At 61.3% G+C, this 22,715-nt stretch overlaps 1 protein-coding gene across 2 annotated transcripts in view; it reads right to left on the bottom strand.

Annotated features, from left to right (window-relative positions):
- The window catches only part of Rps6ka2 (ribosomal protein S6 kinase A2), a 175,341-nt gene that overhangs the window by 31,499 nt on the left and 121,127 nt on the right, over positions 1–22,715 (bottom strand). For both annotated transcript variants that reach the window (XM_042689700.1, XM_042689699.1), the window contains exons 7-12: positions 20,472–20,509; positions 18,160–18,302; positions 16,122–16,192; positions 15,500–15,588; positions 12,674–12,738; positions 10,313–10,415 (exon numbers count right to left, since the gene is read on the bottom strand). In XM_042689700.1, the coding sequence (XP_042545634.1) occupies positions 10,313–10,415; positions 12,674–12,738; positions 15,500–15,588; positions 16,122–16,192; positions 18,160–18,302; positions 20,472–20,509 (509 nt within the window). The remainder of the gene's footprint in view (positions 1–10,312; positions 10,416–12,673; positions 12,739–15,499; positions 15,589–16,121; positions 16,193–18,159; positions 18,303–20,471; positions 20,510–22,715) is intronic.

The raw sequence follows: 22,715 nt of genomic DNA, 5'->3' as shown, positions 1-22,715 counted from the left end.
ACTGTGTATCCTGTGTGGACACTCTGTGCAGTCTGTGTGGACACTGTGCATCCTGTGTGGACACTCTGTGCATCCTGTGTGGACAGTCTGTGCATCCTGTGTGGACAGTCTGTGCATCCTGTGTGGAGAGTCTGTGCAGCCTGTGTGGACACTCTGTGCAGCCCATGTGGACAGTCTGTGCATCCTGTGTGGACACTCTGTGCATCCTGTGTGGACACTCTGTGCATCCTGTGTAGACACTCTGTGCAGTCTGTGTGGACACTCTGTGCAGTGTGTGTGGACACTCTGTGCATCCTGTGTGGACAGTCTGTGCAGCCCGTGTGGACACTCTGTGCAGCCTGTGTGGACAGTCTGTGCAGTCTGTGTGGACAATCTGTGCATCCTGTGTGGACACTCTGTGTAGCCTGTGTGGACACTCTGTGCAGCCCGTGTGGACACTCTGTGCAGTGTGTGTGGACAGTCTGTGCATCCTGTGTGGACACTCTGTGCATCCTGTGTGGACAGTCTGTGCATCCTGTGGGGACACTCTGTGCATCCTGTGTGGACACTCTGTGCATCCTGTGTGGACACTCTGTGCAGCCCGTGTGGACACTCTGTGCAGTGTGTGTGGACAGTCTGTGCATCCTGTGTGGACACTCTGTGCATCCTGTGTGGACAGTCTGTGCATCCTGTGTGGACACTCTGTGCAGTCTGTGTGGACAGTCTGTGCATCCTGTGTGGACAGTCTGTGCATCGTGTGTGGACACTCTGTGCAGCCTGTGTGGACAGTCTGTGCAGTCTGTGTGGACAGTCTGTGCAGTGTGTGTGGACAGTCTGTGCAGTCTGTGTGGACACTGTGCATCCTGTGTGGACACTCTGTGCATCCTGTGTGGACACTCTGTGCAGTCTGTGTGGAGACTCTGTGCAGCCCGTGTGGACACTCTGTGCAGTGTGTGTGGACACTCTGTGCATCCTGTGTGGACACTCTGTGCAGCCCGTGTGGACAGTCTGTGCATCCTGTGTGGACACTCTGTGTAGTCTGTGTGGACAGTCTGTGCATCCTGTGTGGACAGTCTGTGCATCCTGTGTGGACACTCTGTGCATCCTGTGTGGACACTCTGTGCAGCCTGTGTGGACAGTCTGTGCATCCTGTGTGGACACTCTGTGCATCCTGTGTGGACACTCTGTGCAGCCTGTGTGGACACTCTGTGCATCCTGTGTGGACACTCTGTGTAGTCTGTGTGGACACTGTGCATCCTTTGTGGACAGTCTGTGCATCCTGTGTGGACAGTCTGTGCATCCTGTGTGGACACTCTGTGCATCCTGTGTGGACACTCTGTGCAGCCTGTGTGGACACTCTGTGCATCCTGTGTGGACACTCTGTGCAGTCTGTGTGGACAATCTGTGCAGTGTGTGTGGACACTCTGTGCAGCCTGTGTGGACAGTCTGTGCAGCCTGTGTGGACACTCTGTGCAGCCTGTGTGGACAGTCTGTGCAGTCTGTGTGGACACTCTGTGCAGTGTGTGTGGACAGTCTGTGCAGTCTGTGTGGACAGTCTGTGCATCGTGTGTGGACACTCTGTGCATCCTGTGTGGACAGTCTGTGCAGCCTGTGTGGACACTCTGTGCAGTGTGTGTGGACACTCTGTGCAGTCTGTGTGGACAGTCTGTGCATCCTGTGTGGACAGTCTGTGCATCCTGTGTGGACAGTCTGTGCATCCTGTGTGGAAAATCTGTGCAGCCCGTGTGGACAGTCTGTGCAGTCTGTGTGGACACTGTGCAGCCCGTGTGGACAGTCTGTGCATCCTGTGTGGACACTCTGTGCAGCCCGTGTGGACACTCTGTGCAGCCCGTGTGGACAGTCTGTGCAGTCTGTGTGGACACTGTGCAGCCCGTGTGGACAGTCTGTGCATCCCGTGTGGACACTCTGTGCAGCCCGTGTGGACACTCTGTGCATCCTGTGTGGACACTCTGTGCAGCCTGTGTGGACAGTCTGTGCAGCCTGTGTGGACAGTCTGTGCAGCCTGTGTGGACACTCTGTGCATCCTGTGTGGACACTCTGTGTAGTCTGTGTGGACACTCTGTGCATCCTGTGTGGACACTCTATGCATCCTGTGTGGACACTCTGTGCATCCTGTGTGGACACTCTGTGCAGTGTGTGTGGACAGTCTGTGCATCCTGTGTGGACAGTCTGTGCATCCTGTGTGGACACTCTGTGCATCCTGTGTGGACAGTCTGTGCAGCCTGTGTGGACAGTCTGTGCAGTGTGTGTGGACACTCTGTGCAGTCTGTGTGGACACTGTGCATCCTGTGTGGACACTCTGTGCAGTCTGTGTGGACACTGTGCATCCTGTGTGGACACTCTGTGCATCCTGTGTGGACAGTCTGTGCATCCTGTGTGGACAGTCTGTGCATCCTGTGTGGACAGTCTGTGCAGTGTGTGTAGACAGTCTGTGCAGTCTGTGTGGACACTGTGCATCCTGTGTGGACACTCTGTGCAGCCTGTGTGGACAGTCTGTGCAGCCTGTGTGGACACTCTGTGCAGCCCATGTGGACAGTCTGTGCATCCTGTGTGGACACTCCGTGCATCCTGGGTAGACACTCTGTGCAGTCTGTGTGGACACTCTGTGCAGTGTGTGTGGACACTCTGTGCATCCTGTGTGGACAGTCTGTGCATCCTGTGTGGACACTCGGTGCAGCCTGTGTGGACACTGTGCATCCTGTGTGGACACTTTGTGCAGCCTGTGTGGACAGTCTGTGCAGCCTGTGTGGACAGTCTGTGCAGTCTGTGTGGACACTGTGCAGCCTGTGTGGACACTTTGTGCATCCTGTGTGGACACTCTATGCATCCTGTGTGGACACTCTGTGCATCCTGTGTGGACAGTCTGTGCAGTCTGTGTGGACACTGTGCAGCCTGTGTGGACACTTTGTGCAGCCTGTGTGGACACTCTGTGCAGCCCGTGTGGACAGTCTGTGCATCCTGTGTGGACAGTCTGTGCATCGTGTGTGGACACTCTGTGCAGCCTGTGTGGACACTCTGTGCATCCTGTGTGGACAGTCTGTGCATCCTGTGTGGACACTCTGTGCATCCTGTGTGGACACTCTGTGCAGTGTGTGTGGACAGTCTGTGCATCCTGTGTGGACAGTCTGTGCATCCTGTGTGGACACTCTGTGCATCGTGAGTGGACACTCTGTGCATCCTGTGTGGACAGTCTGTGCATCCTGTGTGGACACTCTGTGCAGTCTGTGTGGACACTCTGTGCATCCTGTGTGGACAGTCTGTGCAGCCCGTGTGGACACTCTGTGCAGCCTGTGTGGACAGTCTGTGCAGTCTGTGTGGACAATCTGTGCATCCTGTGTGGACACTCTGTGCAGCCTGTGTGGACAGTCTGTGCAGCCCGTGTGGACACTCTGTGCAGTGTGTGTGGACAGTCTGTGCATCCTGTGTGGACAGTCTGTGCATCCTGTGTGGACAGTCTGTGCAGTCTGTGTGGACAATCTGTGCATCCTGTGTGGACACTCTGTGCAGCCTGTGTGGACACTCTGTGCAGCCTGTGTGGACACTCTGTGCATCCTGTGTGGACAGTCTGTGCATCCTTTGTGGACAGTCTGTGCATCCTGTGTGGACACTCTGTGCATCCTGTGTGGACAGTCTGTGCATCCTGTGTGGACAGTCTGTGCATCCTGTGTGGACAGTCTGTGCATCCTGTGTGGACACTCTGTGAAGTCTGTGTGGACACTCTGTGCAGCCTGTGTGGACACTCTGTGTAGCCTGTGTGGACACTCTGTGCAGCCCGTGTGGACACTCTGTGCAGTGTGTGTGGACAGTCTGTGCATCCTGTGTGGACACTCTGTGCATCCTGTGTGGACAGTCTGTGCATCCTGTGGGGACACTCTGTGCATCCTGTGTGGACACTCTGTGCATCCTGTGTGGACACTCTGTGCAGCCCGTGTGGACACTCTGTGCAGTGTGTGTGGACAGTCTGTGCATCCTGTGTGGACAGTCTGTGCATCCTGTGTGGACAGTCTGTGCATCGTGTGTGGACACTCTGTGCAGCCTGTGTGGACAGTCTGTGCAGTCTGTGTGGACAGTCTGTGCAGTGTGTGTGGACAGTCTGTGCAGTCTGTGTGGACACTGTGCATCCTGTGTGGACACTCTGGGCATCCTGTGTGGACACTCTGTGCAGTCTGTGTGGAGACTCTGTGCAGCCCGTGTGGACACTCTGTGCAGTGTGTATGGACACTCTGTGCATCCTGTGTGGACACTCTGTGCAGCCCGTGTGGACAGTCTGTGCATCCTGTGTGGACACTCTGTGTAGTCTGTGTGGACAGTCTGTGCATCCTGTGTGGACACTCTGTGCATCCTGTGTGGACACTCTGTGCATCCTGTGTGGACACTCTGTGCAGCCTGTGTGGACAGTCTGTGCATCCTGTGTGGACACTCTGTGCATCCTGTGTGGACACTCTGTGCAGCCTGTGTGGACACTCTGTGCATCCTGTGTGGACACTCTGTGCATCCTGTGTGGACACTCTGTGCAGCCTGTGTGGACACTCTGTGCATCCTGTGTGGACAGTCTGTGCATCCTGTGTGGACAGTCTGTGCATCCTGTGTGGACAGTCTGTGCATCCTGTGTGGACACTCTGTGCAGTCTGTGTGGACAGTCTGTGCATCCTGTGTGGACACTCTGTGCAGTCTGTGTGGACAATCTGTGTAGTCTGTGTGGACACTCTGTGCATCCTGTGTGGACACTCTGTGCAGTGTGTGTGGACACTCTGTGCAGCCTGTGTGGACAGTCTGTGCAGCCTGTGTGGACACTCTGTGCAGCCTGTGTGGACAGTCTGTGCAGTCTGTGTGGACACTCTGTGCAGTGTGTGTGGACAGTCTGTGCAGTCTGTGTGGACACTCTGTGCATCGTGTGTGGACACTCTGTGCATCCTGTGTGGACAGTCTGTGCAGCCTGTGTGGACACTCTGTGCAGTGTGTGTGGACACTCTGTGCAGTCTGTGTGGACAGTCTGTGCATCCTGTGTGGACAGTCTGTGCATCCTGTGTGGACAGTCTGTGCATCCTGTGTGGAAAATCTGTGCAGCCCGTGTGGACAGTCTGTGCAGTCCGTGTGGATACTGTGCAGCCCGTGTGGACAGTCTGTGCATCCTGTGTGGACACTCTGTGCAGCCTGTGTGGACACTCTGTGCATCCTGTGTGGACACTCTGTGTAGTCTGTGTGGACACTCTGTGCATCCTGTTTGGACACTCTGTGCATCCTGTGTGGACACTCTGTGCATCCTGTGTGGACACTCTGTGCAGTGTGTGTGGACAGTCTGTGCATCCTGTGTGGACAGTCTGTGCATCCTGTGTGGACACTCTGTGCATCCTGTGTGGACACTCTGTGCAGCCTGTGTGGACAGTCTGTGCATCCTGTGTGGACAGTCTGTGCAGTGTGTGTGGACACTCTGTGCAGTCTGTGTGGACACTGTGTATCCTGTGTGGACACTCTGTGCAGTCTGTGTGGACACTGTGCATCCTGTGTGGACACTCTGTGCATCCTGTGTGGACAGTCTGTGCATCCTGTGTGGACAGTCTGTGCATCCTGTGTGGACAGTCTGTGCAGCCTGTGTGGACACTCTGTGCAGCCCATGTGGACAGTCTGTGCATCCTGTGTGGACACTCTGTGCATCCTGTGTGGACACTCAGTGCATCCTGTGTAGACACTCTGTGCAGTCTGTGTGGACACTCTGTGCAGTGTGTGTGGACACTCTGTGCATCCTGTGTGGACAGTCTGTGCAGCCCGTGTGGACACTCTGTGCAGCCTGTGTGGACAGTCTGTGCAGTCTGTGTGGACAATCTGTGCATCCTGTGTGGACACTCTGTGTAGCCTGTGTGGACACTCTGTGCAGCCCGTGTGGACACTCTGTGCAGTGTGTGTGGACAGTCTGTGCATCCTGTGTGGACACTCTGTGCATCCTGTGTGGACAGTCTGTGCATCCTGTGGGGACACTCTGTGCATCCTGTGTGGACACTCTGTGCATCCTGTGTGGACACTCTGTGCAGCCCGTGTGGACACTCTGTGCAGTGTGTGTGGACAGTCTGTGCATCCTGTGTGGACACTCTGTGCATCCTGTGTGGACAGTCTGTGCATCCTGTGTGGACACTCTGTGCAGTCTGTGTGGACAGTCTGTGCATCCTGTGTGGACAGTCTGTGCATCGTGTGTGGACACTCTGTGCAGCCTGTGTGGACAGTCTGTGCAGTCTGTGTGGACAGTCTGTGCAGTGTGTGTGGACAGTCTGTGCAGTCTGTGTGGACACTGTGCATCCTGTGTGGACACTCTGTGCATCCTGTGTGGACACTCTGTGCAGTCTGTGTGGAGACTCTGTGCAGCCCGTGTGGACACTCTGTGCAGTGTGTGTGGACACTCTGTGCATCCTGTGTGGACACTCTGTGCAGCCCGTGTGGACAGTCTGTGCATCCTGTGTGGACACTCTGTGTAGTCTGTGTGGACAGTCTGTGCATCCTGTGTGGACAGTCTGTGCATCCTGTGTGGACACTCTGTGCATCCTGTGTGGACACTCTGTGCAGCCTGTGTGGACAGTCTGTGCATCCTGTGTGGACACTCTGTGCATCCTGTGTGGACACTCTGTGCAGCCTGTGTGGACACTCTGTGCATCCTGTGTGGACACTCTGTGTAGTCTGTGTGGACACTGTGCATCCTTTGTGGACAGTCTGTGCATCCTGTGTGGACAGTCTGTGCATCCTGTGTGGACACTCTGTGCATCCTGTGTGGACACTCTGTGCAGCCTGTGTGGACACTCTGTGCATCCTGTGTGGACACTCTGTGCAGTCTGTGTGGACAATCTGTGCAGTGTGTGTGGACACTCTGTGCAGCCTGTGTGGACAGTCTGTGCAGCCTGTGTGGACACTCTGTGCAGCCTGTGTGGACAGTCTGTGCAGTCTGTGTGGACACTCTGTGCAGTGTGTGTGGACAGTCTGTGCAGTCTGTGTGGACAGTCTGTGCATCGTGTGTGGACACTCTGTGCATCCTGTGTGGACAGTCTGTGCAGCCTGTGTGGACACTCTGTGCAGTGTGTGTGGACACTCTGTGCAGTCTGTGTGGACAGTCTGTGCATCCTGTGTGGACAGTCTGTGCATCCTGTGTGGACAGTCTGTGCATCCTGTGTGGAAAATCTGTGCAGCCCGTGTGGACAGTCTGTGCAGTCTGTGTGGACACTGTGCAGCCCGTGTGGACAGTCTGTGCATCCTGTGTGGACACTCTGTGCAGCCCGTGTGGACACTCTGTGCAGCGCGTGTGGACAGTCTGTGCAGTCTGTGTGGACACTGTGCAGCCCGTGTGGACAGTCTGTGCATCCCGTGTGGACACTCTGTGCAGCCCGTGTGTACACTCTGTGCATCCTGTGTGGACACTCTGTGCAGCCTGTGTGGACAGTCTGTGCAGCCTGTGTGGACAGTCTGTGCAGCCTGTGTGGACACTCTGTGCATCCTGTGTGGACACTCTGTGTAGTCTGTGTGGACACTCTGTGCATCCTGTGTGGACACTCTGTGCATCCTGTGTGGACACTCTGTGCATCCTGTGTGGACACTCTGTGCAGTGTGTGTGGACAGTCTGTGCATCCTGTGTGGACAGTCTGTGCATCCTGTGTGGACACTCTGTGCATCCTGTGTGGACAGTCTGTGCAGCCTGTGTGGACAGTCTGTGCAGTGTGTGTGGACACTCTGTGCAGTCTGTGTGGACACTGTGCATCCTGTGTGGACACTCTGTGCAGTCTGTGTGGACACTGTGCATCCTGTGTGGACACTCTGTGCATCCTGTGTGGACAGTCTGTGCATCCTGTGTGGACAGTCTGTGCATCCTGTGTGGACAGTCTGTGCAGTGTGTGTAGACAGTCTGTGCAGTCTGTGTGGACACTGTGCATCCTGTGTGGACACTCTGTGTAGCCTGTGTGGACAGTCTGTGCAGCCTGTGTGGACACTCTGTGCAGTCTGTGTGGACACTCTGTGCAGTGTGTGTGGACACTCTGTGCATCCTGTGTGGACAGTCTGTGCATCCTGTGTGGACACTCGGTGCAGCCTGTGTGGACACTGTGCATCCTGTGTGGACACTTTGTGCAGCCTGTGTGGACAGTCTGTGCAGCCTGTGTGGACAGTCTGTGCAGTCTGTGTGGACACTGTGCAGCCTGTGTGGACACTTTGTGCATCCTGTGTGGACACTCTATGCATCCTGTGTGGACACTCTGTGCATCCTGTGTGGACAGTCTGTGCAGTCTGTGTGGACACTGTGCAGCCTGTGTGGACACTTTGTGCAGCCTGTGTGGACACTCTGTGCAGCCCGTGTGGACAGTCTGCATGGACAGCCGCTATGGACAGTGCACTGGTCCTCACCAGCTGCTATTTGGACCCTGTCCTTTTTGCTCTCTGGCCCTCAGGTCAGCGATGGAGGAGGAGGAGGAGGAGTTCTTAGGGCGTGCTGGTGGAACAGGGTGGAGTCCCAGCCCTGACCTCTGCCCAGCCCTGGAAGGTGAGTGGTCGTGACTCCCCACCAAACTCGTTCTGTGCAGGGGAAGGGCCGAGGTGCCCGCCTTAGCCGCTCACCTTCATGCAGCTGCACTGCACACAGGCAGCCCTTCAGAGTGAGGTCATGTGGGGTCAGGAGGGGTCCCAAGCCTATGGGAACAGGAGGAGGCTCTCCTGCTCTGTTTGCACACAAAAAACTCCTGGGGACGGGGGTGGGGGGCCGCAGACAGGGAAAGAGGCCTCCCCAGGGACCGACCCTGCCAGCATATCAGCCTTGACTGTCAGCTCCAGACTGAGACTGCCCTTGAACTGCGGCCTGCGGTGTCTTGCAGGGCAGCTCAGATGACTCGGGCAGCCGCCATATGTAAAGAGCAGGAGAAGCCGGGCACTGGCGGCTCACGCCTGTCATCCTAACTACTCAGGAGGCTGAGATCTGAGGCTCACGGTTCAAAGCCAGCCTGAGCAAGAAAGTCCATGAGACTGTTATCACCAACAAAAACCACTAGAAAACCAGAAGTGGCGCTGTGGCTCAAGTAGTAGAGCACTCACCTTGAGCTGAAGAGCTGAGGAACAGCGCCCAGACCCAGAGTTCAAGCCACATGACCAACCAAAAACAACAACAACAACAACAACAAAAACGGGTAGGAGAGGATTCACTGACGTCACACAAGGATGCGTAGATGGAGGTGATGAACGGCACAGCCCCCCGAGAATAATCTTGGCCACGGCGCGGAGCTCAGCTGCGTGCTCACATGCATTGCTGAACCCCAGCAGGGCTGTGGCTTCCCAACAGGCTACCACATGAGTGAGAAATACAATCACAGCCCAAATGGGTGTGGGAGCGCACAACACCCTGATGGCATCCCCCCGGGAATGGGGGGATCCCCAAACCAGAGGACACTCAGCTGGGTTGGGGCGGGGAACGCCAGCTCCTTACACCCGCCCCAGGGGTAACAGGGAGGCCCTGCCGGGCACACCTGCCCACACACACCTGCCCACACACACCTGCCCACACACACCTGCCCTGCCAGGCACACCTGCCCACACACACCTGCCCACACACACCTGCCCACACACACCTGCCCTGCCAGGCACACCTGCCCACACACACCTGCCCACACACCTGCCCACACACACCTGCCCTGCCAGACACACCTGCCCACACACACCTGCCCACACACACCTGCCCACACACACCTGCCCACACACACTTGCCCTGCCAGGCACACCTGCCCACACACACCTGCCCACACATACCTGCCCTGCCGGGCACACCTGCCCACACACACCTGCCCACACACCTGCCCACACACACCTGCCCTGCCAGACACACCTGCCCACACACACCTGCCCACACACACCTGCCCACACACACCTGCCCTGCCAGGCACACCTGCCCACACACACCTGCCCTGCCAGGCACACCTGCCCACACACACCTGCCCACACAAACCTGCCCACACACACCTGCCCCGCACACACCTGCCCTGCCAGGCACACCTGTCCACACACACCTGCCCTGCCAGGCACACCTGCCCACACACACCTGCCCGCACACACCTGCCCTGCCCACACACACCTGCCCACACACACCTGCCCACACACACCTGCCCTCATACACCTGCCCACACACACCTGCCCACACACACCTGCCCACACACACCTGCCCTGCTAGGCACACCTGCCCACACACACCTGCCCTGCCCACACACACCTGCCCACACACACCTGCCCACACACACCTGCCCCCACACACCTGCCCTGCCAGGCACACCTGTCCTGCTGGGCACACCTGCCCTTTACACACCTGTGGGGGTCCTGGCGGTGAACTCGGGATCGAAGTGGAAGGTGTCCTCGGGCCTGCCCACCGCTGGCTTGAAGGGAGGCTTGATTTCCTTCCGGTACAGCTTCTGCAGGGAGAGCAAGACAGGTGTGATGGGCCGCCAGCCGCCTGGGGGCCGGGGCCATGGTGCAGAACGGGGTTCGGCTCTCCTCCGGGAGCAACTCCACACCTCGGCGTCCTGGTGTGTGAGGACGGCATGTCAGTGCCATCCGCCCGCTCCGGGGCCGGCAGGGGACAGCACAAGCAGCAGAGAGCATGCCGTTGAGCACAAATACAGAAACGCTACAGTGCAGGGGCAGGGTGTGGGATGCGCTAAGTGGTTTTCATTTCAGGACAACAGCTTCAGCTTCTCCTGGGCTCTGAGATTTTCTTTCTCTCCTTCCTTCCTTCCTTCCTTCCTTCCTTCCTTCCTTCCTTCCTTCCTTTCTTTTTCTTTCTCTCCTTCCTTCCTTCCTTCCTCTCTCTCTTCCTTCCTTCCTTCCTTCCTTCCTTCCTTCCTTCCTTCCTTCCTTTCTTTCTTTCTGCCAGTCCTGGGGCTTGAATGCAGAGCCTGGCCGCGGTCCCTCAGCTCTTCAGCTCAAGGCGAGCGTTCTACCACTAGAGCCACAGCGCCACTTCTGGTCTTCTGGCAGTTAATTGGAGTCTCATGAACGTTCCTGCCAGAACTGGCTTTGAACCGTGATCCTCAGATCTCAGCCTCCTGAGCAGCTGGGATTACAAGCGTGAGCCACCAGTGCTCGGCTGGCTGTAAGACTTTTGTCTGTAAGAAAACCCCTAGAAGTTGTCCTGACAGTCCCCTGGGCTGGTGACTTCAGGGCTGCCACCTTGGAGCCTGCCTTCAGCTGGCGGGGACACTGAAAGGAAGGTGCAGGGCGACTCTGCAGACAAGTCAATGTTATCATTGGCATCTGGAACATGGAAAGTCTCGGTAACTGTGCATGCTAAGCAGTTCTGCGGCAGTCCTGGCCTGGGATGGAGCCCTGCCCACTGCCCCACCCCGAGGTGGTTATTTTCTGCCTATTCAAGCACCATTTCGCCCAGACCCAGCGCGTCCTGGACACCTCCCTGATGCTCTGTCCAGGCGAGTGGCCAGCATTTCCAATGAAGTGACACCGAGTGGCGGGTCACACTTCCGCCCCGCCCCCCCCCCCCCCCCCAGGCTCCACCGGTCAGAGCTCCAGACGGGCCCTGCCAGCCTCCAGTCTCTGCCGCCGAGCAGGGAAGGGACCAGAAGAGCCTCGCCCCAACCAGGCCAGACCAAAACAAGCGCCCAGAGAAACAAGGACCCCCACCTTATTTGGGCTTGCTGCTTTCCAAGGATGGAGAGATCCAGAGCAGAAACCCAACGACTATCTTCACGAAAAGGACCTTGCGGTAGCTACCCCAGCAGAGACCGGGAGACCCACCTCTGACCGTGGTCGAGAACCGCAAGACATCTTTGGGGAATGGGGGAGGGCTTAGAGACTGGGCAGGGCCAGGGTCAGGAGGCCAGAGGGCAGATCTCCCAGTGGGGATTCAGCCGCCCTGGGTCTGGCCTTGCTCTGCACCTGGCTCTATCCCTAGTCCTGTGATGGGAGGCGTCCTTCAGGGCAGGACGCAGGGGTCCTGTCTGAGAAATGCCCCTCTGTGCACCGATGGGGGCGGGAGAAGGTGGCCACGGGAGCCTGCTGCGGAGGCTGAGCAGCGGTGTGGTGGCTTTACGTGCCTGTGCGTGCATGTGTGCATGTGCATGTGCGTGCGTGCGTGCGTGCGTGTGTGTGTGTGTGTGTGTGTGTGTGTGTGTAGCTGGAGCCAAGGCTGTGGTTCCAGCCTGGGGGCTGGGTTCCCTGAGGCACCGTGCCTGTGGGGCAGAGAGGAGCAGCGGGGCAGGGGAGGGATAAGCACCCTGTGACTGTGCACTCAGGTGAGCACTGGACGGCAGCTCCGTCATCATTGTTAAAAATGTTCTGAGATTAACGTGTAAGTGCAGAAAAAGTAACCCCCAAGTGTGTGTCGGGTGGACCTAAAGGGAAGGGCTCAGGTGGGGCGATGGGGGAGGCTCCTCGCTCCCAATTTTGGAGCCTGGGAGTTCCGGAGGCCTCTCTGCGCCCAGCCGCTGGCAGTGTCTCCTTCAGAACAGAGCGGGGCCTGTGGACCTGAGACCCTGGGAGTGGTGCTGCCCGCCCTCCCCAGCCGGCAGGGCACCGGCAACCAGGCCGTGCCTGTCAGAGCCCGCTCACGCGCCTGCGGCCTCCTGCCTCCCAGTCTGGACCCGAGGGCTCTGCGCGCCGACGGCTGGCCCCCCCCCCCCGCCCTGTCCTGCAGGGACCCAGACATGTGACTTACGTTCCAGTCTATGGTGACAAAGAAAGGATGGCGCTTGGTCTCCTCCACTCCGTCCACGCCAGCACCTGCAACAGAGCAGAGATGGTGCTCAGAACAGACCCAGGCCCAGAGCTCCACCTTCTGAACACAGAGGCCTGGGAAGGAGCCCAGAGCTGCAGCCTCCTCCTGCCCACAGGGACTGACACCAACTCACTATGGCCGGCCTCGGGCCAGGGGCCCCATCCAACCCGGGGTGGCCTGGGGCAGGGTGTGGGCCATCAGTTCTACAGAGACTCCTGGCATTGGCTTGAAGCTGCCAGCTTGAGGGACAGGCTGATCACACGGAAGAGTCAGGGCTCAGAACACAGAAACTGGGATGGGCATCAGGACAGGGCCACAGAGGCCGGGACGGCTCACACCAGGGGCCAGCACACCAGGGGTCGGCATGGCTCACACCAGAGGCCGGGACGGCTCACACCAGGGGCCAGGACGGCTCACACCAGAGGCCAGGATGGCTCACACCAGGGATCAGCACACCAGGGGTCAGCATGGCTCACACCAGAGGCCGGGACGGCTCACACCTGCTGCTCTCCGTGTGCATTTTCCAGAGCTTGCCCGTCTGGAAGCAGTGGCGCGTCCCAGACCCCTGACAGGCCCTGCGGTGTGCTCTGAGAACACAATTGCATGAGCTGGTTGTCCCCTTGGCTTGGTGGGGTTTCTGCACTCTTCAGCAACCTAACTCCCCCTGTCCTCTCCCCCTGGCCCTCAAGGGGCAGCCCTGAGGGCTGGGAGTTGTGGATGCTCACTGGGGCAACCTGGGAACCTGTCCACTTGGGAAGGAAAAGCCGGGAATCCGGCCCAGTAGCGTTTATGTTCTTTGAATCTCCTCCTGCCTTGCTCGAAAGTGAGGAGAGAAAAAGCATGGGTCCAAAAACCACCCTCCACCTCCACCTCCTTCAGTTTCTAACGTCAGGGTGGTGAGCTGCTGTTACAACAACGTTTAGAAATTTATATACTAGGGCCTGGCATAGTGGCGCATACCTGTAATCCCAGCTACACAGGAGACAGAGATGGGAGGATTGTGCATGGTTTGAGGCCAGCCTGGGCAAAACAGTTAGTGAGACCCTTACTCAAAACACAGACGGCATGCCTATAATCTCAGCTACAAAAGAAAGTTATCAATACAGTATAGACTGCCATCAGAAAAGGTATTCCCTCAGTCAGGATGAGCAGAAACGCCACCTCCTTCCTGCCTGGCCCTGCAACGCGCTCGGCTGCAGCCGTGCCTCGTGGCTCCCGCGGCACAGGCCCGCGTTTCTGCAGAGTGCACCCGAACGTCCCAGCCCACATCAGCGGGCGTGGCGGCGCCTGCCTGGTCCTCTTGCTGTGCTTCCTCTACTCTGATTCGTGCATCTCAGCGACTGTGTTGGGCCAGGCCTGCCTGAAGTACTGAGGCACAGACCTGGAGGCTGGCGAGGGGCGAGGGCAGAGCAAGAACCCCCAAAGTCTCCCAGTAGCAAATGGTTTTCTCTAAAACGTTTTTGAAAAATGACAGCAGTGTCTCATGTCTATAATCCCAGCCATTCAGGAAGTGGAGATCTGAGGATCACAGTTGAAAGCCAGGCCAGGCAGGAAAGTTCATCTTCAACTAACCACCAAAAGACTGGAAGTGGAGCTGTGGCTCAAGTGGTAGAGCACTAGCCTTGAGTAAAAAGCTCGGGGACAGCGCCCAGACCCTGAGTTCAAGCTCCAGGATGAACACAAAACAACAACAACGAAAGAGATGTTAACATCACAAAAACGATAGCCATTGTGTGCACAATCCAAGCACCTCCAGGTGTGAGGAGAAGGCGGGTCTGCAGCACCCCGCACTCTGAGCCCTGCGCAAGGGGACTTCCCACTTCCTGGGGACCCCTCTCCTCACCACACATTCTGGCTATTCTGACTAGCGCTTCTTTCTTTCAAGCAGAAGCTTTCTCCCTCTGCAGGCTGGGCCTCGCCCTGCGGGGCTGCAAAGACCCGCTCAGCCCGTCCCGCGGGACAGCTGGGGGGCTCTGTCCGGCACGTGTTGGGTGCGTGCCGGAACCCAGCACAGGGCGGCGGGGGCAGGAGGATGGAATACCACGGAGCAGCGCCATAATAGTGTCGCTTAGCGTCCCAGGAGACACCGGTGACTCACACACAGCAAAGAGCTTGCCCGATGGCGTTTCTGAAATCACGCAAAGCCTCTTGTCCCCAGGGCTCTGTGTGTGTCAGCCCCGTGTCCCTCGCGTCCCTCATGGCCCGCCGTCTGAGTGACCCGATGAAGCTGGGCTGGAGCTTGGCCGGAGCAGGAGTTGCCCTCCTTACCACCGCGTCCCAGGGAGGAGGGGTGCCTCCTGTCCCCATGGGAGAGGCTGCCCCCCTGGCCTGCCCATGGGAGAGGCTGCCCTCCACCCCCCTGGCCTGCCCACGGGAGAGGCTGCCTTCCACCCCCCTGGCCTGCCCACGGGAGAGGCTGCCTCCTGCCCCCCAACCTGCCCACGGGAGAGGCTGCCCCGCCCCGGGCCTGCCCACAGGGTCCCTGAGCCATGGCTGCCCCCCTGACCTGCCCACGGGAGAGGATGCCCCCCCTCCCCGACCTGCCCATGGGAGAGGCTGCCCCCCGCCCCTGGCCTGCCCACGGGAGAGGCTGCCCCCCTGACTTGCCCATGGGAGAGGCTGCCCTCCACCTCCCTGGCCTGCCCACGGGAGAGGCTGCCTCCTGCCCCCCAACCTGCTCATGGGAGAGGCCGCCCCGCCCCCGGCCTGCCCACGGGTCCCTGAGCCATGGCTGCCCACCCCAATGGGAAGTGCATGGAGCCTTACCCAGCCGGTTGCAGGGGTTCCGCTTGAAGAGCGCTCTGAGCAAGCTCTGGGCCTCCGCACTGAGAAACTGTGGCATCCCCAGCTTCGCCCTGGAAGACACGGCGCGCTCAGCAGATGGGGACGGGAGACCGGCAGAGACCGGCGGGGACCAGCGGAGACCGGTTCCCCGCAGCCCGGCCCTGGCCCACACCCCCATCTCAGGACCGTTCACACTGGAAATCCTCAAGGACTCCAGAGGGGTCTGGGTCACGGGCCAGGGTCACCATTCCTCCAAATTGGGTACAAGCCAGGTAACCCAGCCACGCCCCAGCGTTTCGACGGGTGACCAGTGGGAGAAGGCCTTTAGCCGAGGATGGCGTGGCCAGGTTCTGGCTGGTTCCACCCGAGTCCTCGCTGCCTCTGTGCCACGCTGTGGGGTGCCAGGAGGACAATGGGGAATGGATGACCCCCCCGAGCCCTGCGGGACCCCAGACCCGGCACGGTGCTGCCCCCCTCCTCACAGGCGGGCTGTGGGCTGCTGGGGGGGGACACTCTGACCACACAGCATGAAGACCCCCTCCCACCACCGCCCACCTCCCACCCACACGCGGAGGCCAGCCTCCCGGGGTGGCACCCCACTCACTTGAGGATGAGGGCCATCGTCTCCTTCCGGTCCTTCCCCTGGAACGGCAGGGACCCCGTGAGCATCTCGAACTGCGGGGGGGGGGGGGGCAGAGAACAGGTGAGTGCTCCCTGCCCCTCCTCCCGCCGCACAGAGCCGCCGTGGCTCTGGTGGGGGGCGGGCGGTGGGAAGAGGCCCGGCCCGGCTGGAGGAGCCGGACGGTGACAGTTTAAGGATAGACACACAAAAGTAAATCAAGGCTCTGATGTCTGACTGGTGGATGAGCCTCTCTGATACCTCTGCTGAGTGTTTGTGAGCCGATCACACAAATCTCAATCTCCCTTCACACGGGATTGCACTGGCAAAGGAAATCCTCCTGTCTTGGTCTCCCCTCTCCCCACTTTCCTCTTCTATGGTCTGCGGATGGTGGTCACTGCTGCTATTTCCAGAAGAGCCCCGGCTGTGTGGATGGGAGAGCCGTGGACGCACGCCGTCCGCCTGTGCCGCGGGCCCTGCCATGATGGGGCGGTGCCACGCACACGCCTGTTCTGCCATTTCTTTTTGGTCACGGCTGGGACTACGGCTCGGGGCTCACCCTGCCTGCTGCTCCTTCCCAGTCCCTGCTCCCTTCTGCACAATTCTTTCCTCTGTGTCTAGGTCCATGTGGGAGGGACCGCCACTGGGCCAGGCGTCCAGGGCTGCTCTGTGACGGGCGGGAGGAGGAAGTGACGGCTGGGGGGGGGGCTGTCTTTGCAGCTGGCATGCCCATGGTACTTGGTTTCCTTTCCAGCCCCTGAAGCCCTGTTGGAAGGGATCTGTCTGGTTTGCTGCCCTGGCGGGATTCGTGCTGGCGCGTCTCGGGGCTCAGGGGAGCCTGGGCTCTCGGGAGGGGACAGGGCCTCTCTGGAACTGCACATAGAGACTTGAACCTGGCCCAGGGCCAGCAACGGTGAGCCAGGCTTCCCGGGGGAGCCTGGGGCATGGAGGATGGCCTCAGGAGACCTGTACCCTCACCCCACGTCCACTTAACACCTGTCCGCCAGGGGCTCAGAGGACAGCTACTGGGTAGACGGGAACAGGACTATCTAGGAAAAATCACCCATAGAGAGGGCAAAGGCCATGAATTCTCATTCACATCTGTGTAAATTGGCAGGTGGCAGGGGATCCCTGGAGAGCACTGTGCTCCGCTGTCTCTTGTGCCAAGAGCTCAAGGCTGACACGTGCCTTGGAAGCCCCGTTTTCCTCCCTCCTTTCTGAATCCCTGGACCAAGCTGAGGTGGGAGGTCCAGACGGGGAGGAGTGCATCTCGGGGAGCCCCCACCCCAGGACACGGGGAGGGGGGGACAGGGAGGTGCCGCCCCCACCTCCCACCCCAGGACACGTGGGGCCCCCACCCTCACCCCGAGGACACGGGAGGGACAGGGAGGTGCCGCCCCCACCCCCCCACCCCGAGGACACGGGAGGGACAGGGAAGTGCCGCCCCCCCCACCCCGAGGACATGGAAGGGACAGGGAGATGCCACCCCCACCCCACCCCCACCCCGAGGACACGGGAGGGAAGGGAGGTGCCGCCCCCCCACCCCGAGGACACGGGGGACAGGGAGGTGCCGCCCCCCCACTCCGAGGACACGGGGGACAGGGAGGTGCCGCCCCCCCCACTCCGAGGACACGGGAGGGACAGGGAGGTGCCGCCCCCCCCCACCCCGAGGACACGGGAGGGACAGGGAGGTGCCGCCCCCCCACCCCGAGGACATGGGAGGGACAGGGAGGTGCCGCCCCCCCCCCCACTCCGAGGACACGGGGGACAGGGAGGTGCCGCCCCCACCCCACCCCCACCCCGAGGACACGGAGGGACAGGGAGGTGCCGCCCACCCCCACCCCGAGGACACGGGAGGGACAGGGAGGTGCCCCCACCCCACCCCCACCCCGAGGACACGGGAGGGACAGGGAGGTGCCGCCCCCACCCCAGGACACGGGGGACAGGGAGGTGCCAGCCCCCCCACCCCGAGGACACGGGGGACAGGGAGGTGCCGCCCCCCCCCTCCTCCGCGAGCCATTACCATGAGCACACCGAAGGACCACCAGTCGGCGCTCTGCGTGTGCCCGCGCCGGTTCACCACCTCGGGCGCCATGTACTCGATGGTGCCGCAGAAGGAGTAGGCCCGCTTGTCGTGGTCGATGGCCTCCTTGCTCAGGCCGAAGTCTACGTGCGAACAGACCACGGCCGCTCTGTGCCAGCCTGGGCTCAGAGCCAGCTGGGCACCGGTCACTCAGCCCGCGCGGCTGGCCGGCCGGGCCTCCCTGCTCCCTCCCTTCCTCTCCAGCCCGAGCCCACTCAGATGCTCCGGAGGGCGAGGGGCGGAAGCGGTGCCGCTTCAGAACGCGGTGAGTGTGGACGGGAGGCGGAGGCGGGGCAACGGGAGGCGTGGCAACGGGAGGCGTGGCAACGGGAGGCGTGGCAACGGGAGGCGGGGCAACGGGAGGCGTGGCAACGGGAGGCGGGGCAACGGGAGGCGGGGCAACGGGAGGCGTGGCAACGGGAGGCGGGGTATCGGGGGCGGGGTATCGGGGGCGGGGCAACGGGAGGCGTGGCAACGGGGGCGGGGTATCGGGAGGCGGGGTATCGGGGGGCGGGGTATCGGGAGGCGGGGTATCGGGAGGCGGGGTATCGGGAGGCGGGGTATCGGGAGGCGGGGTATCGGGGGGCGGGGTATCGGGAGGCGGGGTAACGGGGGCGGGGTATCGGGAGGCGGGGTATCGGGAGGCGGGGGTAACGGGAGGCGGGGTATCGGGGGGCGGGGGTAACGGGGGGCGGGGTATCGGGAGGCGGGGTAACGGGAGGCGGGGTATCGGGGGGCGGGGGTAACGGGGAGCGGGGTAACGGGAGGCGGGGTATCAGGGGGCGGGGTATCGGGAGGCGGGGTATCGGGGAGCGGGGTATCGGAGGCGGGGTATCGGGGGGCGGGGTATCGGGAGGCGGGGTATGGGGGCGGGGTATCGGGGGCGGGGTATCGGGAGGCAGGGTATCGGGGGGCGGGGTATCGGGGGGCGGGGTATCGGAGGCGGGGAATCGGGGGGCGGGGTATCGGGGGGCGGGGTATCGGAGGCGGGGTATCGGAGGCGGGGTATCGGGGGGCGGGGTATCGGGGGGCGGGGTATCGGAGGCGGGGTATCGGAGGCGGGGTATCGGGGGGCGGGGTATCGGGAGGCGGGGTATCGGGGGGCGGGGTATCGGGGGGCGGGGGTAACGGGAGGCGGGGTATCGGGGGCGGGGTATCGGGGGGCGGGGTATCGGGGGGCGGGGGTAACGGGAGGCGGGGTATCGGGGGCGGGGTATCGGGGGGCGGGGTATCGGGGGGCGGGGTATGGGGGCGGGGTATCGGGGGGCGGGGTATCGGGGGGCGGGGTAACGGGAGGCGGGGTATCGGGAGGCGGGGTAACGGGAGGCGGGGGTAACGGGAGGCGGGGTATCGGGAGGCGGGGTATCGGGAGGCGGGGTAACGGGAGGCGGGGGTAACGGGAGGCGGGGTATCGGGGGGCGGGGTATCGGGGGGCGGGGTATCGGGGGGCGGGGTAACGGGGGGCGGGGGTAACGGGAGGCGGGGTAACGGGAGGCGGGGTATCGGGGGGCGGGGTAACGGGGGGCGGGGTATCGGAGGCGGGGTAACGGGGGGCGGGGTATCGGGGGGCGGGGTAACGGGAGGCGGGGTATCGGGAGGCGGGGTATCGGGGGCGGGGTATCGGGGGGCGGGGCAACGGGAGGCGGGGTATCGGGGGCGGGGTATCGGGGCCCGGCCGGCCGTGCTGTCACCCAGGCCGGGGTCCTCACAGGTGACTGGCAGGTCGAGGTCCTGCCACGCATCCTCTGCGGGACGGGGCACGGGGGGGGGGGGGGGGCAGCGCTCTCCGCATGGACGCCGTGTGCGGGAGCGAGGACGGCCCCGGCCGCGCGGAAGGGCAGCTCCTGAGGGCCGGGGTCAGGGAGCGGCCTGCGGCCATCGCGGGGCGAGCCTGGGGGCTGTGGCCGCCAGGCGGAGGGTGGCAGGTGCCCTGGGGCCTGGGGTGGGCTCCGCCACCCTGGGGTGAGCTGCCGCCAGTGGGGTCACTCCCACTGGGGCTTCAGGAAAACAGCTGGGCCAGGGGCTGCGCCGGGGAGAGGCGGAGGCAGGAGCCCCTCATGCCTGGCCCGGCCCGGCGTGGGCTGGACGCCCCGTGGTGGGCCCTGAACCAGGCGTCCGGGATGCCGAGGGCGGGCTTGGGTGCCCACGCTGGGGGGCCCAGAGCCCAAAGCCAGCAAATGAGCGGGTGACCAGGGCTGAGACGGCATCGCGGAGCAGGAACGTTTTGCTTAGTTTTAATTTATTTTACAAACCTGTGATCTTAATATGCCCCTCTTCGTCCAGGAGAATGCTGAAAGAGGGAGAGACCACAGAGCTTCAGAACGAGGCCGGCCGGCCAGTGTGCCCAGCTCGGCCTGCCCCAGCCCCCCGGGCCGGCTGCGCCGTCCTGTGCGGGTGGTGGGTAGCTCCGCCGCCCTCCCTGCCGCTGGGTGAGGCGAGCGTCCCAGGAGGAAGCCCCACACTGCTCCACGTGTAGACGAGCAGAATGGGGGTTACCAGGGAGGAGAGGGGCTCAGAAGCTCCGTGACACAGCGAGAGTGGAGATAGTCGCAGCGATGGTCGGTGACGTGAGGCTGGGAGCCCTGGCCGAAACGGTGGCTCGTGCCGTCTATTAACGTGATTGCAACCTCTCCGTGGGGGCATGGAGGAGGGTACAGCACGCATGAGGGATGACACACTCCACTTAAAGGAGTGAGTGGTTCTACTCAATCTCTGCTCAGAATCAAGCAGCTTTCAAGATCCAGTCCCTAACAATTTCAATTGAACAAAAAAAACCCTCACTCTTCCTCCTATTTTGAGCCATTCGGATCACTATGACTTCTATAAATGAGCACACACTTCCAGCCCAGCAGACACACAGGGTCATGGGGGTCTGTCCACACCATATCTGTAAGGTCATGGGGGTCAGTCCGTATCATGTCTGCAGGGTCACGGGGGGTCTGTCCACACAATGTCGGCAGAGTCACGGGGGCCAGTCTGTATCATGTCTGCAAGGTCACAGAGTCTGTCCACACCATGTCTGCAGGGTCATGGGGGCCAGTCCATATCATGTCTGCAGGGTCACGGGGGTCTGTCTATACCATGTCTGTGGGGTCATGGGGGTCAGTCCATATCATGTCTGCAGGGTCACGGGGGTCTACACCATGTTGTCAGGGTCACGGGGGTCAGTCCGTATCATGTCTGTAAGGTCACAGTCTGTCCACACCATGTCTGTGGGATCACGGGATGTTCACCTAGAAGGCAACCTCAGAGCAGTGCAGGAGAGCAGACCATCGAGGAGCACGTGCTGGCATCTGTCCTTAGGCTGTGAACACTCTGTGGAGGATGTGGCTGGGGCTGCCTTGGTGTGCCCACCAGGAACACGCCACCCGGGGCAGGACACCAAGAACATGCCACCCGGGGCAGCACGCCATGAACACACCACCTGGGCAGCACACCATGAACACACCACCTGGGCAGCACACCAGGAGCACACCACCTGGGCAGCACGTCATGAGCACACCACCTGGGCAGCACGCCATGAGCACACCCACCTGGGCAGCACGCCATGAGCACACCACCTGGGCAGCACGCCATGAACACACCACCTGGGCAGCACGCCATGAACACACCACCTGGGCAGCATGTCATGAACACACCACCTGGGCAGCACGCCATGAACACACCACCTGGGCAGCACGTCATGAACACACCACCTGGGCAGCACTCCATGAACACACCACCTGGGCAGCACGCCATGAGCACACCACCTGGGCAGCACGCCAGGAGCACACCACCTGGGCAGCACACCATGAACACACCACCTGGGCAGCACACCAGGAGCACACCACCTGGGCAGCACACCAGGAGCACACCACCTGGGCAGCATGCCATGAGCACACCACCTGGGCAGCACGCCATGAACACACCACCTGGGCAGCACGCCATGAACACACCACCTGGGCAGCATGTCATGAACACACCACCTGGGCAGCACGCCATGAACACACCACCTGGGCAGCACGCCAGGAGCACACCACCTGGGCAGCACGTCATGAACACACCACCTGGGCAGCACGCCAGGAGCACACCACCTGGGCAGCACGCAGGGAACACACCACCTGGGCAGCACGCAGGGAACACACCACCTGGGCAGCACACCAGGAGCACACCACCTGGGCAGCACGCCAGGAGCACACCACCTGGGCAGCATGCCATGAGCACACCACCTGGGCAGCACGCCATGAACACACCACCTGGGCAGCACGCCATGAACACACCACCTGGGCAGCACGTCAGGAGCACACCACCTGGGCAGCACGCCAGGAGCACACCACCTGGGCAGCACGCCATGAACACACCACCTGGGCAGCACGCCATGAGCACACCACCTGGGCAGCACGCCATGAGCACACCACCTGGGCAGCACGCCATGAACACACCACCTGGGCAGCACGCCAGGAGCACACCACCTGGGCAGCACGCCAGGAACACACCACCTGGGCAGCACGTCATGA

This window comes from Dipodomys spectabilis, unplaced genomic scaffold (assembly GCF_019054845.1).
Source record: "Dipodomys spectabilis isolate Male_0828 unplaced genomic scaffold, ASM1905484v1 ptg000126l, whole genome shotgun sequence".
Lineage (NCBI taxonomy): Eukaryota > Metazoa > Chordata > Mammalia > Rodentia > Heteromyidae > Dipodomys > Dipodomys spectabilis.
This window is presented reverse-complemented; position numbering and strand designations above follow the sequence as displayed.